At 36.1% G+C, this 19,999-nt stretch overlaps 1 protein-coding gene across 10 annotated transcripts in view; it reads left to right on the top strand.

Moving 5' to 3' along the window:
• MITF (melanocyte inducing transcription factor) overlaps window positions 1-17,704 on the top strand; it is a gene marked incomplete at both ends in the record, with an annotated part of 210,293 nt that extends 192,589 nt beyond the window's left edge. For 7 of the 10 annotated variants that reach the window (XM_084246946.1, XM_084246941.1, XM_084246943.1 and 4 more), the window contains 4 exons: window positions 66-122; window positions 5,562-5,637; window positions 8,855-9,002; window positions 17,303-17,704. In XM_084246946.1, coding sequence (XP_084103072.1) covers window positions 66-122; window positions 5,562-5,637; window positions 8,855-9,002; window positions 17,303-17,704 — 683 coding nt within the window. Of the gene's footprint in view, window positions 1-47; window positions 123-5,561; window positions 5,638-8,854; window positions 9,003-17,302 lie in introns of all 10 variants that reach the window. The other 3 variants (XM_084246942.1, XM_084246950.1, XM_084246947.1) reach the window with 1 other exon arrangement.
• Between the last annotated feature and the right edge of the window lie 2,295 nt (window positions 17,705-19,999).

The following is a 19,999-nucleotide window of genomic DNA, read 5'->3' as shown; positions in this document are numbered from 1 at the left end:
GTGCCTTGAACAGTTCCAATTTCTAATTACTTCATTCACGTGCACAGCGTGTATTTTTCCCACAGAGTCTGAAGCAAGAGCATTGGCTAAAGAGAGGCAAAAAAAGGACAATCATAATTTGAGTAAGTTGGTTTTATGTTAATGATATTTGATAATGCCCCCATATAGTAAAAGTTTTGTGAAAATTTTGGAGGGAAGTTGATTTCTATAACTGCTAAAGGTACATTTTACAACAGACCAAGTGTTTTTCAGAGAAATCAAAGTTTATGTTTTCGAAAGGGAAAAAAATGAAGCACATCTGGAGGGGAGTAAGAGAGTGAAACAGTTGCCCAAATTTCTCATCTCATCTGTGACCTAAAAAAAAAAAAATTCTTTTAACATTTAAGGTTTTTTTACATGTTTAATTTACTCTTGCTTGAATCTTTATAAGCTTTTCCTGTGAAAACTTATATTTGTTTCATAAACAAGTAAAGGAGGATGCACAATAAAAAGGTGGAGGGTTGGTGTTAGATGTAGAAAACTGTATGTTCATGAATTTCTCATCTCGTGGTTGCCTATCCTCTTATGCTATATTTATTTTTAAGATTGTGAGTTATATATCAATGTTTTGTCCTGACAAAAAAAATGTTAGAATAAGGCCAGAGTTCTCCACTTATCCCCAGGAAAAAGCCCTATTTTCTTTCAGTCTCCTGTGGGTCTTCCCAAGCTCTTTATATTTAAGAATACATAGATAGACATGCATGCAGAGGATAAATGGCATTGGTGTATTTTTTTTTAATACAGTGTCACATCATCCTTATGCTATTGGTAGGAGCTGTTTTTATTCAGCTTATGTCCTGAATACCTTTGCTGCTATTAAATGTAGATATATCTACTTTTAAAAAAAGTTGCATAATATTCTACTGTGTGATATTGAATAATCCTCCTACTGCTAAGTGTTGATGTTTCCAGATTTTTTTAAGCAATGCCAGAGTGAATATTTGCTTGCATGCCTCTTTGCATACAGGAGAGTTTGTTTCAGTTACTAAGAAATGGGATTGCTGAGTCCTAGAGAGGGCCAGTTTTTTCTCTTAATAGATATTTCTTCCCAGTTGCCATTTCAGCTCTGACATACTTTCTTCACTTTTAGCCAAAAGATTGGCGCTGATTATGTCTCAGATCGCCTCTAGTTTCCAAATCATTTTAGTCTAATAAGTTTCTTCTTTTAAAATAGCTTAGAAATTAAATAATTCAGGCATTATTCAAACTTCACCTACTGAAATGTGGAAAATTAAGTTAAATCTTGTCAAGAACAATATACACCTATACACAGGCTCCTAAATTCTCAAGTTCAGGACAAACAATTAGCTCAAATTCTGAGGACAAAAAACCAATCTTAAAAATCTCATCTAACTATTGGAAATTAACACTCAAGATGAGATTGACCATTGGCATACCTCTTCTAGGAATTTACCTCATAAGAATACTTGCCAAATGTACAAATGAATACACTCACTTATTCACTAGTAGCTATTTATTGAAACCCTTCTCCCCTTCTTGTGTGAGGAACTGTTCTATAGAAATGAACCGGACAGACAACTATGTTTCCCACCCTTATCAGCTTACCGTTGAGACATGGGCAGACAGAATAGATGAGCAAATAAATTACATTAAGACGATGTTTTGAATATAGGCTAAGTACCATAATAGGAATAAAATGTACATAGGAGCACTGGCAAAAATATTCATTACACCATTGAAAAAGAAGAAGAAATAGGAAATAGTCTAAATACTCATCCATAGATAATTTATAAATAAATTGTAGTATAATCATATAAGGGATAGTAACTGGGTCTTAAGAAGAATGCGGTTGATCTGATTTAGATAACATCTGCAGTATATCACTTTTTGAGAAGAACAAACAAGTGCCCGAATTATATGTGTAGTATTTAGTTATGTAAAAAGAATTCACCATCTAAGATGTGCCTATATGTGTTTGTTTTTATGAACGTGTGTGTAGTAGATCTAGGATTTACCCTTATCAAGGACAACTTTCTCATTTATATAGAAATAGCAGCTGGATGGTGTAAAAGGTTGGCTTTGACTTCCCCCCTTTATACACTTGTATTTTTTTTAACGTTTTTGCAAGCCTGTATCACTTTTACAATTAAAAAAATTGAATTAAAAATAAAATGTGGGAAATTTAAATGTTTACAGTGAAAAATATCAGCAATATGCTGTTATATGAGAAAAGATAGGTGCAGAATCATTTTTAGTATAATGGCACCTTAACTGTATCATTCTTTTTTTTAAAAGATTTATTTATGCATACAAGAGCCAGGGTACAGGCCAGAGATGCAGGGGGCAGAGGTGGTGGTGGTGAGAGGATTCACCAGAGACAGTGGGGAACACAACAGACAGACTGACTGAAATACACTGCTGAGGGGAGCAGCAGGTGAGACAGGAGAGGTCTGCTGCGCCTTGTGGCTTGCTCCCTGGCCGGCTGGGGATCGAACTTGGGCTGCAGAGGATTGCTTGTGGATTGCTTCATCGTGCGGTGCTTAACCACTTGTGCCACCAGGGAGGCCCTTAACTGTATAATTCTTTAATGACGGTTTGTTATATGCCATGGCACAAATGCTTGGAATGCAATAATAAATAGGCATGATAAATAAATTAAATAGGCAGATATTAGATAGCAAGAAGTTTTATAAGGAGTCGAGTGGGTAAAGTGTCATTTTGGGCATGGGAGGTAGTGGTTCAGTTTTAGTTAAGGTGATCATGGAAGACTTATATGTAAATTTGAATCACTATATGGGAGGTGAGGGCACAGCCATTCAGATTTGTAGGGGAAGAGTGTTTCGGTCAGAGGGAATGGCATTACTAAAGTGGTGGAGAGTATGTCTGGCTTGGTTGAAGAATAACATGGGGCCCTGAGACTAGAAGGAGAGAATCACATAGGCGAATCACATAAGAGATGCAGTCAAAGTGAATGAGGAATAGAAAATGAGAGTGAGGTCACGGGGTGAGAGCCTGCCAGATCTAGGCAGAGTCCTCAGGGACATGACTTAGGTGAGATGGGCTGCAATTTGAGAGTTTTGAAGTAAGGATTGGCATGCTCTAACTTATGTTATGATTCCTCTAGCTTCTGTAATCTAGATAGACTAAAGCTGGCAGGGAGTGATAGCATGGATGAAACAGAGATACAATTGCAAAATTGTCATTGCAGTTATTGAGAGTTGCAATAATCCAGGCAAGAGATGATGATGGCTTCCATTAAGTAGCGGTAGAAATTGAAAGTGGGCAGAGCCTGGAAATATTTTGAAAGTACAGCCAACAGATTTGATGATACATGATATGTGGGACCTGCAAGGGACAGTAGTGCAGAACTGATTGCAAAGTTAGCCTGGGCCACTGAAAGGATGGAGTTGCACTTAGTGAACGAGAGAAGGCTGTGGATGGAGCTAATTTGAATGGGAAGGGCTAGGAGCCCATGTTTGGACTGTTGAGGCTATGCACTGGAGCTCCATATCAGTGACTCCTAGTGGTCAGTTAGATATCTGAGTATGGAACCTCCCTGGTGGTGCAAGGGGTTAAGCACCACACTATGAAGCAGTCCACAGTCTCTGCAGCACCAGTTCAATCCCCGGCCAGCCAGGAAGCAACCCACATGGCGCAGCAGACCTCTCCTGTCTCTCCCACTGCTCCCCTCAGCAGTGCATCTCAGTCAGTCTGCCTGTTCTGTTCCCCACTCCATCTCTGGTGGATCCTCTCACCCCCACACCTCTGGCCTATACCCCAGCTCTTGTATGCATAAATAAATAAATCTTAAAAAAAAAAAGATATCTGAGTATGGAGTTATGGGAAGTCACCTGGACTGGAAAGAAGAATTTGGGAGCGATCAATGTACATGTGTATTCAAAATCATGAGACTAAATGAGGTTACCAGGAAGTGAATGTAGAGCAGGAAGACTCCAAGGCCCGACACACACATATAAAAATAATCACAAAATATATATAAGGAAATTCAACAGTGATCATATGTGAATCATAGTGGACTTTTATTTCCCTTCTTGTGTTTCAATATTGTTTGAATTTTTATGGTTATTATGTGCTTGGAAAAGTGAGAAAACATGTCAGACTCCCAAGTTTTAGAGGTTAGCTAGAAGATCAGAAATCTAAAAATATCTTTCAGAGCCATTGAGTATCACATACTATTTCTGTTTTGTAAAAAGTCTAATACTAAGATAATACTGTATTTGATTTAATCATGGAAATAATCACTCTAAGAAAAATGTATAAAATTATTTATCTAAGTGTATAGAATGTTAGTGGGTCAAATATAATATGTATTAGGTTATATGCTTAAAGTTAAACATTAATTTTAATTCAATTTATTAGTTCTTGCATTATCTGGCAGTTATTTGACAAACTAGGCAAATTAGAAATGTGTATTAACTCATATGCTTTACTATTTCACCTTCCCCTAAGACCATGATAATTTAGTTGAACATTCAACTGGTTTAATAAAATAGGAATGCTGTTAGGATGCATGTTATAGTTAAAGATGCTTGACTAAACTTCTAGTGGTGTGTTATCAAGTATCAGAGCAATTTCAGTGCTTACTGGGCATTTACAATATGACTCGACCAAATTGTGATATGCTGTAATCATAAAATATGCAGTGGATTTTGAAAACAGTACAAAGAATATTTTATGTCTAATTTATAAATTTTTGTGTTTATTACATGTTGAAGTGATAATATTTTGGACATGTTGGGTTAAATAAAATATGGAAGTTCATTTTATCTGTGTTTTTTTTTTTACTTTGATGATGTAGCTACTAAAAATTTTCAAATTATCTACATAACTTGCATTAAGTCTCTATTGGGCAACACTGGGCTAGAGCAAACATTTTGAATGGGCTTTGGGCTAAATACGTTTTTATGTTAAGTGGTTAAAAAATTAAGAGAATATTATTTTTAGATATATGAAAATTATATAAAATCCCTATTTTGGCAGCCATGCTTGTTTTTAGTAGATTGCAAAATTATATGGAGCTGAAATTACAGTTTGAGTTTTATAGAAAATGTGTTTTCTCTCTTATTATGTAGGTACCTATATATTCCCTGCATTTTTGCCGCTTGGCCCAAAAAAGGCAAAAGTACTCAATATCTGGCTCTTTACAGAAAGTTTGCTGCCCATCAGTCTAGAGGATCAAGGTCGAATTCAGACTGTGCCTCACTTATTGCTGAGTGCTCTTGCCAGTTCCTTAATAGTCTATCTCCAGGTGGTTTTGACATTTGCAACTGAGAATAGTAATTCTAATTTCAGGATTGTTATAGCATCAAATAAGAAATTGTATAGCTCAGGTTTTGTAAATGGCAAAGTTCTGTACAAAGGTACACTTTTTCAGGGACTTTAACCTTGGTATCAAAAACATGCTAATAATGGGAAAATATAGTTCAGATTTACATTGTCCCATCCTGGTGAAGTTTAATACACACATGCCTTTAATGAGATTTGCTGAATGCATATGTGGGTCTGTTACTAATAGCCTTTTCTGTGCTCTTTTCTTGAAGTTGAACGAAGAAGAAGATTTAACATAAATGACCGCATTAAAGAACTAGGTACTTTGATTCCCAAGTCAAATGATCCGTGAGTACAATTGCATGTTAATCTGCATCATATATTTTTTCATACCTTAATATTTTTTCATATGTTGCAAAAAGTGTTCAGTATAAAAACCAGAGTAAAAAAGTCTTCGAACCCTTCCTTTGGTTCTATTCCTAAATACTTCTTAAGCCTTTGTTTGGGTTTGTCTCATCAAACTGAAATTTTGAAAGAAATAAACTGAGTTGGGTATAAGGAGATGACTTTCTGAAATCTGAGAATCCTTGCAATAAATATAGATCTCCTGGAAAATTATTTTAATAGTTCATGCAATATAGAGATTTCAGTAGCTATTAATGCAAGATTTACATACAACATCTATAGGCACTGAGAACTGATATTAGAGACTTCAAGTTTAACAATTTTCAGCAAAGGTCAATTTTTAAAAAAACTTTGCATGACCCTAATATGTTTTACAAGTCAGCTACTTTGGATTTCAGCTTTCAGTGTCTCTTCTCTCCATCTCCTTTCAGAGGTAACAGTTGTAAAGATAGTTTTTCCTGCCAGCAATGTCAGCAAATAGGACAACAAATACACAATTTTTACCCATTAGAAATTGGCCCATTTGAAGTCAGGGACCAGAGGACATATACATTTTAATGGCTCCCATAGGCATTCTATGAAATTAGCCTTTGCATATGACCTTTTAGCTACCTAATAAAATGTAAAGATGAAATCAAGCATTATTCATGCAGGGCTTATTAAATTTGCTATTCACATTATTGTCAGGGAATTTGTGACAAAATAAAATAAAACCATTGCCCATTGTGAGGTGGTTTTGATGAATGTTCAAGCACAATTTCCATCTTCAACATTTTGCTTTCCAGCTTTCAAGGAAAGCCATTTTGAAACTCAAACATTCAAATTCTCAGTTCTGCAGCACAAATTTATCCTACTAAGGGGCTGTGACCTTCATTTCCTATAGTCAGTCTTGCATGATAGTTGAAATTGAATTCCCATTTTCCTGTTCTTTATCAGCTTTCACTTTTTAGCATATTCTTTTAAACTGTAGCTTGTGAATCTCTTTAGCAACATATTATAAAATTATGGGACTACAGTGAAAGGCTCTATTTGCATATCTGCTTTCTCCATTGCATTAGAATACTTGCATGTTTATAATCTGAACTGATAATGATCTTTAATTGTAGGCATTGTTTTAAGATAAAGTAGACTAATCTATTATGATGGTTTTTCCCCATACCAGGTTTATGGAATGGGCCTGAGCTAATAGAGACACATCTGGCTGATCAGTGTTGGTCCCAGACCCTCTCCTCCCCCAGAATAGATCTGCTTGTGTTGGTTTATGTATTGGGAATTTATGTACACATCTGTATGAAAAGGACACCCACTCGTTGCAGTAGCAGAAGCAAAAAGTTTGAAAACCCTTCCTTTAGACCCAGAAGCATAATTAACTGATTGGTTCTTACAAGAAAGCAAAACCTGAAATAATTGAGTGAAATAGTCATTTCTTAAAAACTGAGTAGTTGTGTACATGTTTCACTACTGATTTCTCACCTTAATGACTGGTTAAGGCATTTCTATTTATGATTAACATTTCTCTGGCTGCTATAGTTTCTGCCTCTCTGTTCTTAGCCAGTTGTTCTGTGCTCGCTTGGTATCTCAGAACACCTCCCTGAGTTGCCATCTTTGGTGCTCAGACCCCAGGGGCCAACCCCAGGGAACTATCCAGGAGCTGTACCTGTCTCTCATGGGAGGACTTCTGTTTTGTTCTTCATCTAACCCATGTGAGGATCAATTACTTGGTGGCTTGTTTTAATGGCTCTCCATTCACATGTCCCACCTGATACTTCTGATCTGCTTTAGTAACTATAGATTATGAAGTAGGAGGTTTTCCATACATTAAAATATATTTTTCATCACTGTCATTGTCAATAGCTTCATTAATATTGTCTGTAAAAGGGCTCAGATTAATTTAAAACACTCTAGAAATTTCCTTCTTAATTATTTTTCTTGAGTGCTCTAAATTTTTCAACTCGCTTTTACCTACATTTTAATAGTGCTCTTAATTTTCTCATATGAGTGCATTAGAACTACATTGATTAAAAACTGAAAGGCATCAAGCTCAAGCTGCCTGGGTTTGAATTCCAAAACAGCCCCTTACTAGATGTCTGACCTTTGCAAAGATACTTGAATTCTTGTGCTTCCCTTTTCCTCATCTGTCTAAAAAAAGGAAAGTGTGTGTGTGTGTAAGAGAGAGAGAGAGAGTGTGTGTGTGTGTGTGAGAGAGAGAGAGAAAGAGAGAGAGAGAGAGAGAGGGTATCCCTTACTAGTCTGTTTATTTTGAGGATCGGTTATATCAAAGGAAGAATGGTACAGAGGCTTAGGGTATGGAGTCTGAAGCTTGATTCTCTACACTTCCTGGTTCTGCCACTTCCTAGTTGTAGGATAAATTATTTAACCCCCCTGTGCCTTAGTTTACCAATTTGTAAAGCAGGGATGATATTAGTGCCAACTCACTTTGTAAAATTTTTTACAGAGTGCCTGCCACATAGTAAATGCTAAAGATAGCTTTATGATTATTCTGTTGAATCCTTAACATATGGCTGCTCCATTATTTGAATTGTGTTCTGACTATTCACAGTGCATTCATATAAAAATGCCTCCTTTGATTCTAATAACATACCCATGAGTCTGGTCCTCTGTAATATCACTATTTTATAGGTGAGGGAATCAAGACAAAGAGAAGTTAGATAACCTGAACATAAAAATTCATAATAAAATTCAAGGATGCCAATTTTATGCCATACCCAATCAGGTAGTGGTTTCTCATATGATTTTTTTTTTACCATAACTTATTCTGTCTGAATGAATTAACTTTATTAGTCTTAGAAACCCGTAACTACTTAATATAGTATTTAAGAATATTGACATTGTTATCAACAGCTCTAAACTTAAGCCCTGACTCCCCCTTATGATAGCTCTGTGACCTGGGACAAGTTGAATAGTTTCATTGTCAACATACACACAGCATCCCTCCCTTTTGAGGTATTTGTCCGGGTTAATAAGATTAAATGTAAGAAGTGGTAGGCAGTATCCAACACATGGTAAGCATTCAACAAATGAAAGCTATTGTCAACTTATAATTGTTACCATAACCTTAGAAATTGAATGCTCTGAACGCTAAATTTTCATTGAGTCCCAATCCAAAAAAAAAGTCTGTTTCGTCTCATCTTCATTACAGAGACATGCGCTGGAACAAGGGAACCATTTTGAAAGCGTCTGTGGATTATATCCGAAAGTTGCAACGAGAACAGCAACGTGCAAAAGAGCTTGAAAACCGACAGAAGAAACTAGAGCATGCCAACCGGCATTTGTTGCTGAGAATCCAGGTACATGACATATGATGTGTAAAGATTACTACTGACTTCATGATGGGAGAATAAAAGCTATAATGAGCCATGAGGGAGTTGACTTACAAGATCCTAATACAGTTGATATTCATCATTCATGGATTCCCTATTTCTGAATTCCTACTCATAAAATTTTATTTGTAACCCAAAATCAGTATTTCACAAACACATGCAGAGTGGCAGATTGGAGTTGCCCAGTACACTTAGTCCTGCGAAAGAGTGAACGCATGATGATCTGCCTTCTTGTTTCAGCTCATACTAAACAAGTGTCCTTTTTACCATCTGTTTAGTATCTTGTTTTCCATATTTCCGGTGTGTTTTTTGTTGCCGATTTTGCTGTTTAAAGAGGCCTCTCAGTATAATGCTGATGTGCTGTCTACAGTTGCTAAGTGCAAAAGCAGTGACGTGCAATAATGAGATAGTTTGTTCAGGTATAAGTTACAGTGCTAGTGACCATGAAGTCAATGTGCATGGATCAACACTAATATATTATATAAGGTGTCTTTAAACAAAGACACACAGTAAAGAAGTTTATGTGTTGACTGGTTGATGAAAATGTGGTTAGACTCGCTAAAGAATCAAATCCTGAATTTCCTCTTGCAACAACAATCTGTATTTACTAATGCAATTTTCATACTGACTTTATAGAACAGAATTGTCTTAGTACATTTGTGCTACTATTAAAAATACCACTGATGGAGTGACTTATACAGTACTTATTTCTCACAGTTTTGGAAGGTAGAATGTCTAAAACCAGGGTGTGTATACTTGGACCTGCTCCTTGGTTCATAGACAGTTGTCTTCTTGCTGTTTGTGTGTATGTGGGGGAAAGAGGGTCTGTATGAGAGGGATCTTTGTGGTCTCTTTTATAAGAACTTTAATTCCATTCATGAAGTCTCTACTCATAACCTAATCACCTCCCATAGGCCCCACCTCCAGTCACTATCACATTGGAAATTAGATTTCAGTGTATGAATTTGGGGGCGGGGGGTAGAAACAAGCATTTAGTTCGTACCAATAACTACTGAGTTGCTATATTAAAAAGTTGCTATATTAAATAGTTGCTATATTAAATAGTATATTAAATAAATATAATAATAGTATATTAAATAGTATATTAAATAGTTGCTATATTAAAAAGTACCTTTATTACAGGGGCTTGGGCGTGCTGTCTGTGGTCATAGCACATATTTATTGGAAACCTGAGGGCACCCAGTGAATCATATCATCAAGACATACATTTTATTTTATTTTTTAAAAGATTTAATTAATTAATTAATTAATTTATTTATTTATTTATACAAGCACTGGGTACAGTCAGAAGCGCAGGAAGGTGAGAGAATTCACCAGAGCCAGAGCAGGGAGCAGAGCAGGCAGAAGGACCGAAGTACACTGCTGAGGGGAGCAGCGGGCGGGCGGCAGGAGAGGTCTGCGCGCCATGCAGGACCCTCCTCTGGTGTCCGGGGAGCAGCCAGGGATCAAACCGGTGCTGCAGAGGCTGTGGCAGCTTCGCAACCCAGCGCTCAACCGCTGCGCCACCAGGGAGGCCCAAGACATACATTTTAGAGTTACCAAGACTGAAAATATGATATCATATGTATATTTAACTTAAATATCATAAAGGGAGAAATAATAAGTTTAATAGTACGTGGAATTCACCCATTGTTTAGTGAGTGTACATACCAGGGTAAGCGTGAAATGGGAGATCCATCTTTGACAGCAGCTCCTGGTGCTTCTCTTAGGTGCTCAACCTGTCATACAGAGTGCAAAACACAGCTTCCTCTGAAACGCTCTAGAAGAAGAAAGAAAAACTGACTCTGCTAATAACCATAGGAGTTTACAGAGACTAATTTTAATTTATTTGCTGACTTTGCATACTACCAGTAACAGTTAGTGACACTGTGCCTTCTTCTTCAGTAGATAGAACCACCTTTTCCCAGAGTTTGTCACAGAGCAATGATTGCTTCTCAGGTTTCTATTGTGACTGTTTATGGAACATCAGTGGAATATATGACACTAAAGACCCGCTTATTTAACCTACAGGTATTGGTACCAGACTTTGATTTTTTTTTTTTTAATCAAGGTAATGTTGGTTTGCAACACTGTTCCAAAGGTGTGACTACACCACACCCACCATCAAAACACCAGTAATCCTCCATTATAGTCTGTTGGGGCCTCTCCTTTCTCCCCTCCCCATTCCCCACTGGTAATGTCAATTTTGCAGTCAGATGTCTAGGGTTTGTTATAGTTTAGTTTTGTCTGTTCCTTAGTTTTCTTTCTTTGTATTCCACATTGAGTGAAATCATTTGGTACTTTGTTGGCTTACATAATTCCCTATAATTCCCTCTAGTTTCATCCATGTTGTCATAAATGGCAAGATTTCATCTTTTTTCAAAACCAAGTAGTATCCCATTTTGTATATATGCCACAACTTCTTAATGCAATCATTGGTCTTGGAGACTTAGGTTGTTTCCATAACTTGGCCATTCTCAATAGTGCTGCAGCGAACATAGGAGTGCATATGTGCTTTCAAATTAGTGTTCTTGTATTCCTCATATAGATACCTAGGAGCTGAATTTCTCAATCATATATTCAATATTTTGAGAAACTCCATATTTTTTTCCACAGGAGCCAAACAAGTCTATATGCCCATCAACAATTTACAAGGATTCCTTTTTTGCCATACTTTTGAAAACACTTGTTTCTGTTCTTTTTGATATGGGCAGGAGTGAGGTGTTATCTCATTGTGGTTTTGATTTGCATTTCTTTGATGATGAACATTTTTTAATGTCCATTTTTTGATTGTGTTATTTGTTTCCTAATTGTTGAGTGATACGAGTATTTTATAGATCTTTGGTTTTTAGCGCTTTGTCAGTTGTATCATATGCAAATACTTTCATTCAGTAGGGTGTCTTTTCATTTCAATGATAATTTCTTTCACTGAAAAGCTTTTTAGGTTGACATAGTCCCATTTGTTTATTTATGCTTTTGTTCCCCTTGTTTTTGTAGCTGAGTCTCCAATGACAGCATTGAAGTCAATGTCACAGAGTGATTTAATTAATCTTTTCTTTTTTCTATGTATTTTATGGTTTCAGGTCTTACATTCAAATCATTAATCCATTTTGAATTAATTTTTATGTATGGTATGAAAATTTCATTCTTTTGCGTGTTGCTGTTCTGTTTTCCCAACACCATTTGTTGATGAGACTTTATTTTCCATTGTATTATCTTGGCTGTATTGTTATAAATTAACTCTTCATATAAATATGAGTTTATTTCTGAACTCGAATTCCATTCTAAGTATCTATTTTATTATAATACCATACTAGTTTGATTATTATAACTTTGCGGTATAGCTTGAAGACTAGGGGCATCATACCTTGATTTTTCATCATTTTTATCAGGATTGCTTTGGCTATTTGGGGTCTTTTGTGATTACTTACATATAAAATTCAATAACATTTGTTCTATTTCTTTGAAGAAAGACATTGAAACTTTAATAGGGTTTGCACTGGATCTGCAAATTGCTTTTGGTATGATGGCCATTATAACAGTAATATTTCAATCCATGAGCAAGGAAATTTTCCATATCTTTGTGTCTGTTTCTCTTAACAGTGTCCAATTGTTTTTATTTTACAGATCTTTCACCTCCTTGTTAAGTTAATTCCTAGGTATTTGATTCTTTTTGATGCAATTGTAAATTGAATTGTTTTCTTGGTTTCTTTCTCTTTTAGTTCATTCTTTCTGTATAGAAATGTAACTGATTTTTGTATACTGATTTTGTAGCCTGCCATTTCAATGTTCTGATTTATTGCTTCTATTAGCTTTAGTAAAATCTTCAGTTTCCTGTTTAGTATCACATCATCTGCAAAATTGTGATAGTTTTACTTCTTATTAAATTTGGATTCCTTTTATATCTTTCTCTTCTCTAGTTTCTCTAGCTAGGATTTCCCATACTATATTGAATAGTAGTACTGAAAATAGACACCCTTGCCTTGTACCTGATCTTAAAGGAAAAACTTCCAGTATTTCACCACTAAGTATGATGTTAGCTATGGGTTTGTCACATATGGTCTTTATTATGTAGAAGTATGTTCCTTCTACCCCTATTTATTGGCAGTTTTATATTGTCCAATGCTTTCTTTGCATCTGTTGATATACATGATTCTTACCTTTCCTTTTGTTGATATAGTGAATTACACTGATTGATTTTTGCATGTTGAATAATCCTTGCATCCCTGGAATAAATCCCATTTGATCATTGTGTGTGAACCTTTTAATGTATTTTTGAATTCCATTTGTTAAGATTTGATTGAAGATTTTTGCATTTTTTGCATTTTTTTTTCTTCAGGGATATTGATCTGTAGTTTTCTTTCTTTTTTTTTTCTTTTTTTTTTTTTTTTTTGGTCCTCATCTGCTTTTGATATTAGAGTAGCCTCATAAACTCATAAAATACTTTGGAAGTGTTTCCTCATCTTCAGTTTTTTGAAAGAGTTTGAGAAGGATGGGTATTAGTTCATCTTCAAAGGTTTGGTAGAACACACTAGTAAAATCATCTGGCTCTGTGCTTTTGTTTTTGGGGAGACTTATGACTACTGTTTCAATTTTCTTGCTTGTTCTGTTCAGGTTTTCTGTTCCTGATTCAGTCTTGAAAGATTGTATGTTTCTTAGAATTTGTCCATTTCTTCTAGACTATCCAATTTATTGACAGAGATTTTATTAGTAGTATCTTATGGTTTTCTATTGATATATTTCTGAGATGTCTGTTGTTACTCCTCCCCTTGCATTTTTGACTTTTTAAAATTAGAGTTTTCTCCTCTTTTTTTTTTCCTAGTTAGCGTAGCTAGAGATTTGTTGTCTTTTCAGAGAACATAGGATTCATTGACTTTTTTGTACTATGTTTTTAATTTCTATTTTGTCTATTTGTGCACTGATTTGTATTATTTCTTTCATTTGGGCTGCTTTTAATCTCATTTGTTCTCCTTTTCCTAGATCCTTAAAGTATAAAATTAGATGATTTGTTTGAGGCCTTTGTTTCTTGAAGTAGGCCTGTGTTGCTATAAAATTCTCTCTTAATAATGCTTTTGCTGTGTCTCAGAGGTTCAATAACTCATATCTTCATTTTTGTTTGTCTCTCAGTATTTTTCAATTTCTCTTTTACCCAGCAGTCATTCAGTAGCATGTTGCTTAGTCTCTATGTATTTCAGCTTTTCCTCCTTTTTTTGTGGTTGATTTCTGGTGATACCATTGTGATCAGAGAAGATACTTGATATGATTTCAGTCTTTCTGAATTTATTGACACTTGTTTTGTGACCTAACATGTGGTCTGTCCTCAAGATTGTTTCATGTACACTTGAGAAGAATTTTTACTTAGGTTTTACGGGGGGCGGGGGGGGAGCATGCAATGTCATATAAATGTCTATTAAGCCTACATATGGTCCAGTTCCTCTTAAAGTCTGTTGTTTCCTTGCTGATTTTCTGTTCGGTTGATCTGTCCAATGATGTCAGTGGGGCATTGAAGTTCCTTATTACTATTGTGTCACAGGGAATGCCTTTTTATGTTTGTTAATAGTTATTTTATATGTTTTGATGGACCTTTTTTTTGGTGAGTATATATTGGAGAGTAGTATGTCTTCCTGACATATTGATCCCTTCACCATTATATAATATCAATCTCTGTCTCTTGCTACCTTTTGAGCTGACAAACTATGGTTATCCCTGCTTTTTCTAGGGTTCAGTTTGCTTGTAGGATTGTTTCCCAACTTTCCACTTCAAGCTTTTATCTTTGTACTTGACTGGGTCTCCTGAAGACTCACTGGACATTGTTCTTATTTAACAGAGTAATTAATGTATAGTAAGGTCTTTAATGCTTTTAATGTCCCCAGAAAACTGTTGACAATTTTTGATGTCACCTCTCTCATATCACCACAGTAGTTTCAGCCGTGGAACAGGGAGATTCTCCTCTCTCAGAATCATTTCAGAATCTGTAAAACAGAAATTTTATGTAATTTGAAAATCCTGTTCCTCTCCCCTCCACTTTTGGCATTTGGCGTTTGTTTCATGTTCCGTCTATTTAGTAAGTAGCTCTCGGTTGTTAATCCCTTGATTTTAGATTTTCATACATTTATAAAGGCAACTGCTCTATACAAATATTAAAATATAGGGCCTCCCTGGTGGGGCAGGTGGTTGAGTGCTGCACTGTGAAACTGTCCGCAGCCTCTGCAGCGTGGGTTCTGTCCTGGCCAGCTGGCGAGAATCCCACATGGCGCAGCAGACCTCTCCTGTGTGGCCTGCTGCTCCCCTCAGCAGTGTATTTCAGTCAGTCTTCCTGTTCTGTTCCCCACTCTGTCTCTGGTGAATCCTCTCACCCTCCCGCACATCTGGCCTGTACCCTGGTTCTTGTATAAATAAAAAAATCTTAAAAAAAAAATAAAATATAGTAACCCTTTTGAAAGAAAACCTAGATTTTATTTTAAGGTCCCAATTTGTGTATTTACATGAAATATGAATGTTGTGAAATCTGTGAATTGGAAATTCCATGGTGACCATGTCTTTGGTTTCTTCCAGTGACAGCATGATTTAGCCTTTAGAATTTTTTACTATCATGGAAAACATTATTAATTGGGAAAACAGAAAATGTGCAATGCAATAAGCTTGCATTCTCTAGATGAGAGTTATCACATTGCTTACAAATCAAAATAACACTTTAATCAGCAAATAAACATTTTTAATTAAACAGCAAAGCGTTAAAGTAAGATGTTTGCCTCTCTTAATCTAATTTTATATTTTTTAAAAAGACAAACTGCATATGTGTGGGTACTGTTCTTATTAGCACGTTGGTTAGATTTACAGGAGTGCATGATTCCAGCTTGGGCCTAAGGGCTTCCTTTCATTTTCACTCTAAGTGATGCATGCAAAAATTTTCACAGAAGAAAGAGCATGAAACCTTAATATCATTGGAACTGCCATTTTTATTAAACAGCCCAAAGCTTTAAAATGATAACCGAAGAGACTTGTGTTTCTGGAGGTTGTGTAAAGGAGCAGGTAGATGTTTGTTTGACATCTCAGGCTCTAATCTCTTACTTGTATTATATCCAAAGAAGGATCTTATGTATCAGCCTTTAATGTAGACTGAACATGACGTTTTAGGGACATCCACCTCTAGCTAAGCTTGTGGGCAAAGTTTGAGAGGCTCTAGTGTTGGAGAATGCTTTTCCTTCTCTGACGAGACAAGGTGACTTGCTTAAAATTATAGTCTGTTATTACTGTATTATAACACAAATATAGCAAGGATGACATTGATATGTGGAAGCAGAATTCTCATCAGTGTTGATGATAGGCTTCTTTATTCTCCATTCTTAGTTCCACTGTAAGAAGGTCCAGGGATACTCAGAAAGGGACAAGGGAAAAGAACTTGTTTGGAAGGTATTTTAAAATGAGCTACTGGGGGCATATATGACACTTAGGAAGTGAACCAGGCAGCTAGGGCTGCTGTATAAGATCGCAGACACAGAGGGTGATGACTTAAATGACGTAAATTTATTTCCTCACAGTTCCAGAGACTAAAAATCCAAGATCAAGGTGTGGACAGGGTTGTTTTTCCTGAGGCCTCTCTCCTGACTCCAGTGTGCTATCTTCTCACTGTCCTCATGTGGATCCACTGTAGTGTACCATATCCCTTGAAATTTTAAAATATCCCCAGTGCCATGTAAGTGCTTCCCTAGATATCTCAGCATAGTTTAGGGAGCACAGAATTATAATTTTTTTAATCAGTCTACATTTTGAAATGTTACTATGTTTTTAAACTCATCCTCATTGATAATACTAATATCTGTGAGATACTGTCTCTGTGTTTGATATATAAAATCCATATACTGCCTAAAATTCATTTCATGTGACAATGGTGTCTATGCTATGCTTTAAGAGAACAAAAATATTATAGTGATTCATTGTTTTTCATCTGAATGTCTAAATTTTTTAAATCCACTTTAACTTGGAGAAATTTTAGGTTTACAGCAAATTGAGCTAAAGATAGATTTCCCAGATACTTCCTGTTTCCCCCTAATAACATCCTTCACCTTTGTTACAACTGAGGAGCCTACGTTGACATATCGTTAGCCCCCAAAGTCCATGCTTTCATTAGGATTCACTCTTGGTGTTATGAGTCTGGACAAATCATAATGACATGTATCCAATATGATAGTATCACAGATTATGGTTTAACTGCTTGCAAATCCTCTGTGCTCCACTTACTCGACTGTTTTTCACTTTTCTTTTAGGAACTTGAAATGCAGGCTCGAGCTCATGGACTTTCCCTCATTCCATCCACGGGTCTCTGCTCTCCAGATCTGGTGAATCGAATCATCAAACAAGAACCTGCCCTTGAGAACTGCAGCCAAGACCTCCTTCAGCATCATGCAGACCTAACCTGTACCACAACCCTGGATCTCACAGATGGCACCATCACCTTCAACAACAACCTTGGGACTGGGACTGAGAGCAGCCAGGCCTACAGTGTCCCCACAAAAATGGGCTCCAAACTGGAAGACATCCTGATGGATGACACTCTTTCTCCAGTGGGCATAACAGATCCACTTCTTTCATCAGTGTCCCCTGGAGCCTCCAAAACAAGCAGCCGAAGGAGCAGTATGAGCATGGAAGAAACCGAGCATGCTTGTTAGCAGACCTTCCCTGCTCCGCGCCCTTACAGACTGCTTCTTTTCTTGATTAGTAGATTGAATAATTTACCTGAAGGGGTTTTCTTGATAATTTTCCTTTAATATGAATTTTTTTTCATGCTTTATCAATAGCCCAGGATATATTTTATTTTTAGAATTTTGTGAAACAGACTTGTATATTCTATTTTACAACTACAAATGCCTCCAAAGTATTGTACAAAAAGTGTACAGTATCTGTGAACTGAATCACCCCGGACTTTTAGCTTCCTGAGCAAGAGGATTTTGCATCAGAGAAATTTCTGTCCATTTTTATGCAGGGGAAACTTCGTTTGAGATTTTTACACCTGTGACTTCTTGGAAATTAAATTTAAAGTTTAATTGAAAGAATGGAGGGGGCGAGAGAGAGAGAGAGAGAGAGAGAATCCATAGTAGCCCTTTTCCATTTTGGTACTGCCTTAAAGATCCAGTACCCTTCTAGCATCCTATATTCTTTACGCTACAAACTATTTAAAGAAATACTATATTCACTCAAAGAAAACAAATGTAACCATTTCCATGAGAATCTTCTGGTAAGATAACTGAGATTGTGGCGAGACAGACCAAGGCTCTGAAACTTGGAGTCTAGCTCTTTTTACTCTGTACTCTGTTTTCCTCATCCTGAGTATCAGTCAGTTTTTCATGTGATATATTTTATTTTGAAATGGAAATTAATGTCCTCTCAAAGTAAAATATTGGGGCGCACTGAAAGTTTTACCTTTTTTTTTTTTCATTTTCGCTTTTGATAAGAAAACCAAACTGGGCACATTTCTAATTGGCTTTACTATTTTTATTTTTAAATTATGTTTTCCTGTTCATTTTATTTGTACAGATTCTTTATTATCATCGTTCTTTTCAATATGTTTATATTAATTTGTAAGACTATGCATCTTAAAATGGCAAGTTTTCAATATTTTTACAATTCACTGGTGGTTTTCCGCATCCTTTGTACACATGACAGAAAACTTTTATGCAAGGTCTTGGTTTTAAAGAGAGCTTTGCAAATATTTTGTATATTACAGTCTCACTCAGAACTGTTTTTCAGCACATTTAAGGTGTAGTATTAATAGGTTAAAACAGGCTTTCTAGAGAGAATAAACTTACATATTTATTTTTAGTGATATAAAAATAGCAATATTCTTGGAGACTGATAACCTTAGCATTAATATGCCCTTTATGGTCATTTAAATTGGGGTTTATTTCAGTAAACTTGCTGAATTTTTTAAGAGAGAAATACTGTATTGGCTTATTACTGTTACTTGATAACAATGTTTTAACAAGCAGCAATGTTGTAAGTTAGTTTCAGTGCATTATCTACTTGTGTAGTCCTATGCAATAACAGTAGTGTTACGTGTATTCTATCAGGCCTAGATGTTTTATACAGATGACATATGGTGTTAAGAGCCAGGCTGCTGAATGGAATTTCTCAGTAGCAGCCTACAGTTGAATAGCAAGTGGCATAAAGCATATCCATTCAGAATGAAGTGCCTTAAATATAGCAGTAGTCTTTTTTGGACTAGCACTGACTGAACTGTAATGTAGGAGAAAGTTTCAAGATGGTATCTATAGTCAAGAGGAACGTATAGCATGGTGCCTATGTAGACAATATAAGAGCTTCCAATTTTCCTTCAGATATTTTTAATATTAAATATATTTTAGTGACAGAGTGCCAACTTCTTTCATCAGGAAACCTTATTCAGGAAGGTTTTTTTTTTTTTAAAGGAAAATAAGTTTAAATGTCAAATGTGAATTGGTGATGGGTGTTGGAGGGTTCAGCGAAGGAGTGATTGTCACATGTATGAATGGATGGCTTACATGAAAATAATCAACTGCATAGTTCCCGTGCACGTTGGGCAATAAGAATCCTTGGAACCATTGATGATGCTATCAGTTTTATAGCTTTATTACTTAAGGGGGTAGGGAAACTTAGTTCCCATTCTTTCAACCTCCTTAATTGTATAGCTCTTTTCCTAGAATAGTAATGCAAATCTGCATGAACAGCTAACTGTACCATAGTGTTCATTGATACAATCATAGCATTGTCTATTTTTCTCTTCATATTTATATGGGGGGGAGGGGAGCTGGGTGCAAAGGTCAAAGATGACAATGGTATGATGCTAGCTTTCCTTAGGTGATTTTGAGAGTACTTGAAATAGAGCAAGGTTGACTCACCCATTGCCCAGAGAATATGGCCAGGGTCAAGCGACCTTCCGGGAAGCTTTGTTGAGAGAAAGTATGGCATCTTGTTCCACTGCCCTGACT

Source organism: Talpa europaea (genome assembly GCF_964194135.1).
Source record: "Talpa europaea genome assembly, chromosome: 11".
NCBI classification, from domain to species: Eukaryota; Metazoa; Chordata; class Mammalia; order Eulipotyphla; family Talpidae; genus Talpa; species Talpa europaea.
Note: the sequence above shows the minus strand (reverse complement) of the source record. Positions and strands in the feature narration are given on the sequence as shown.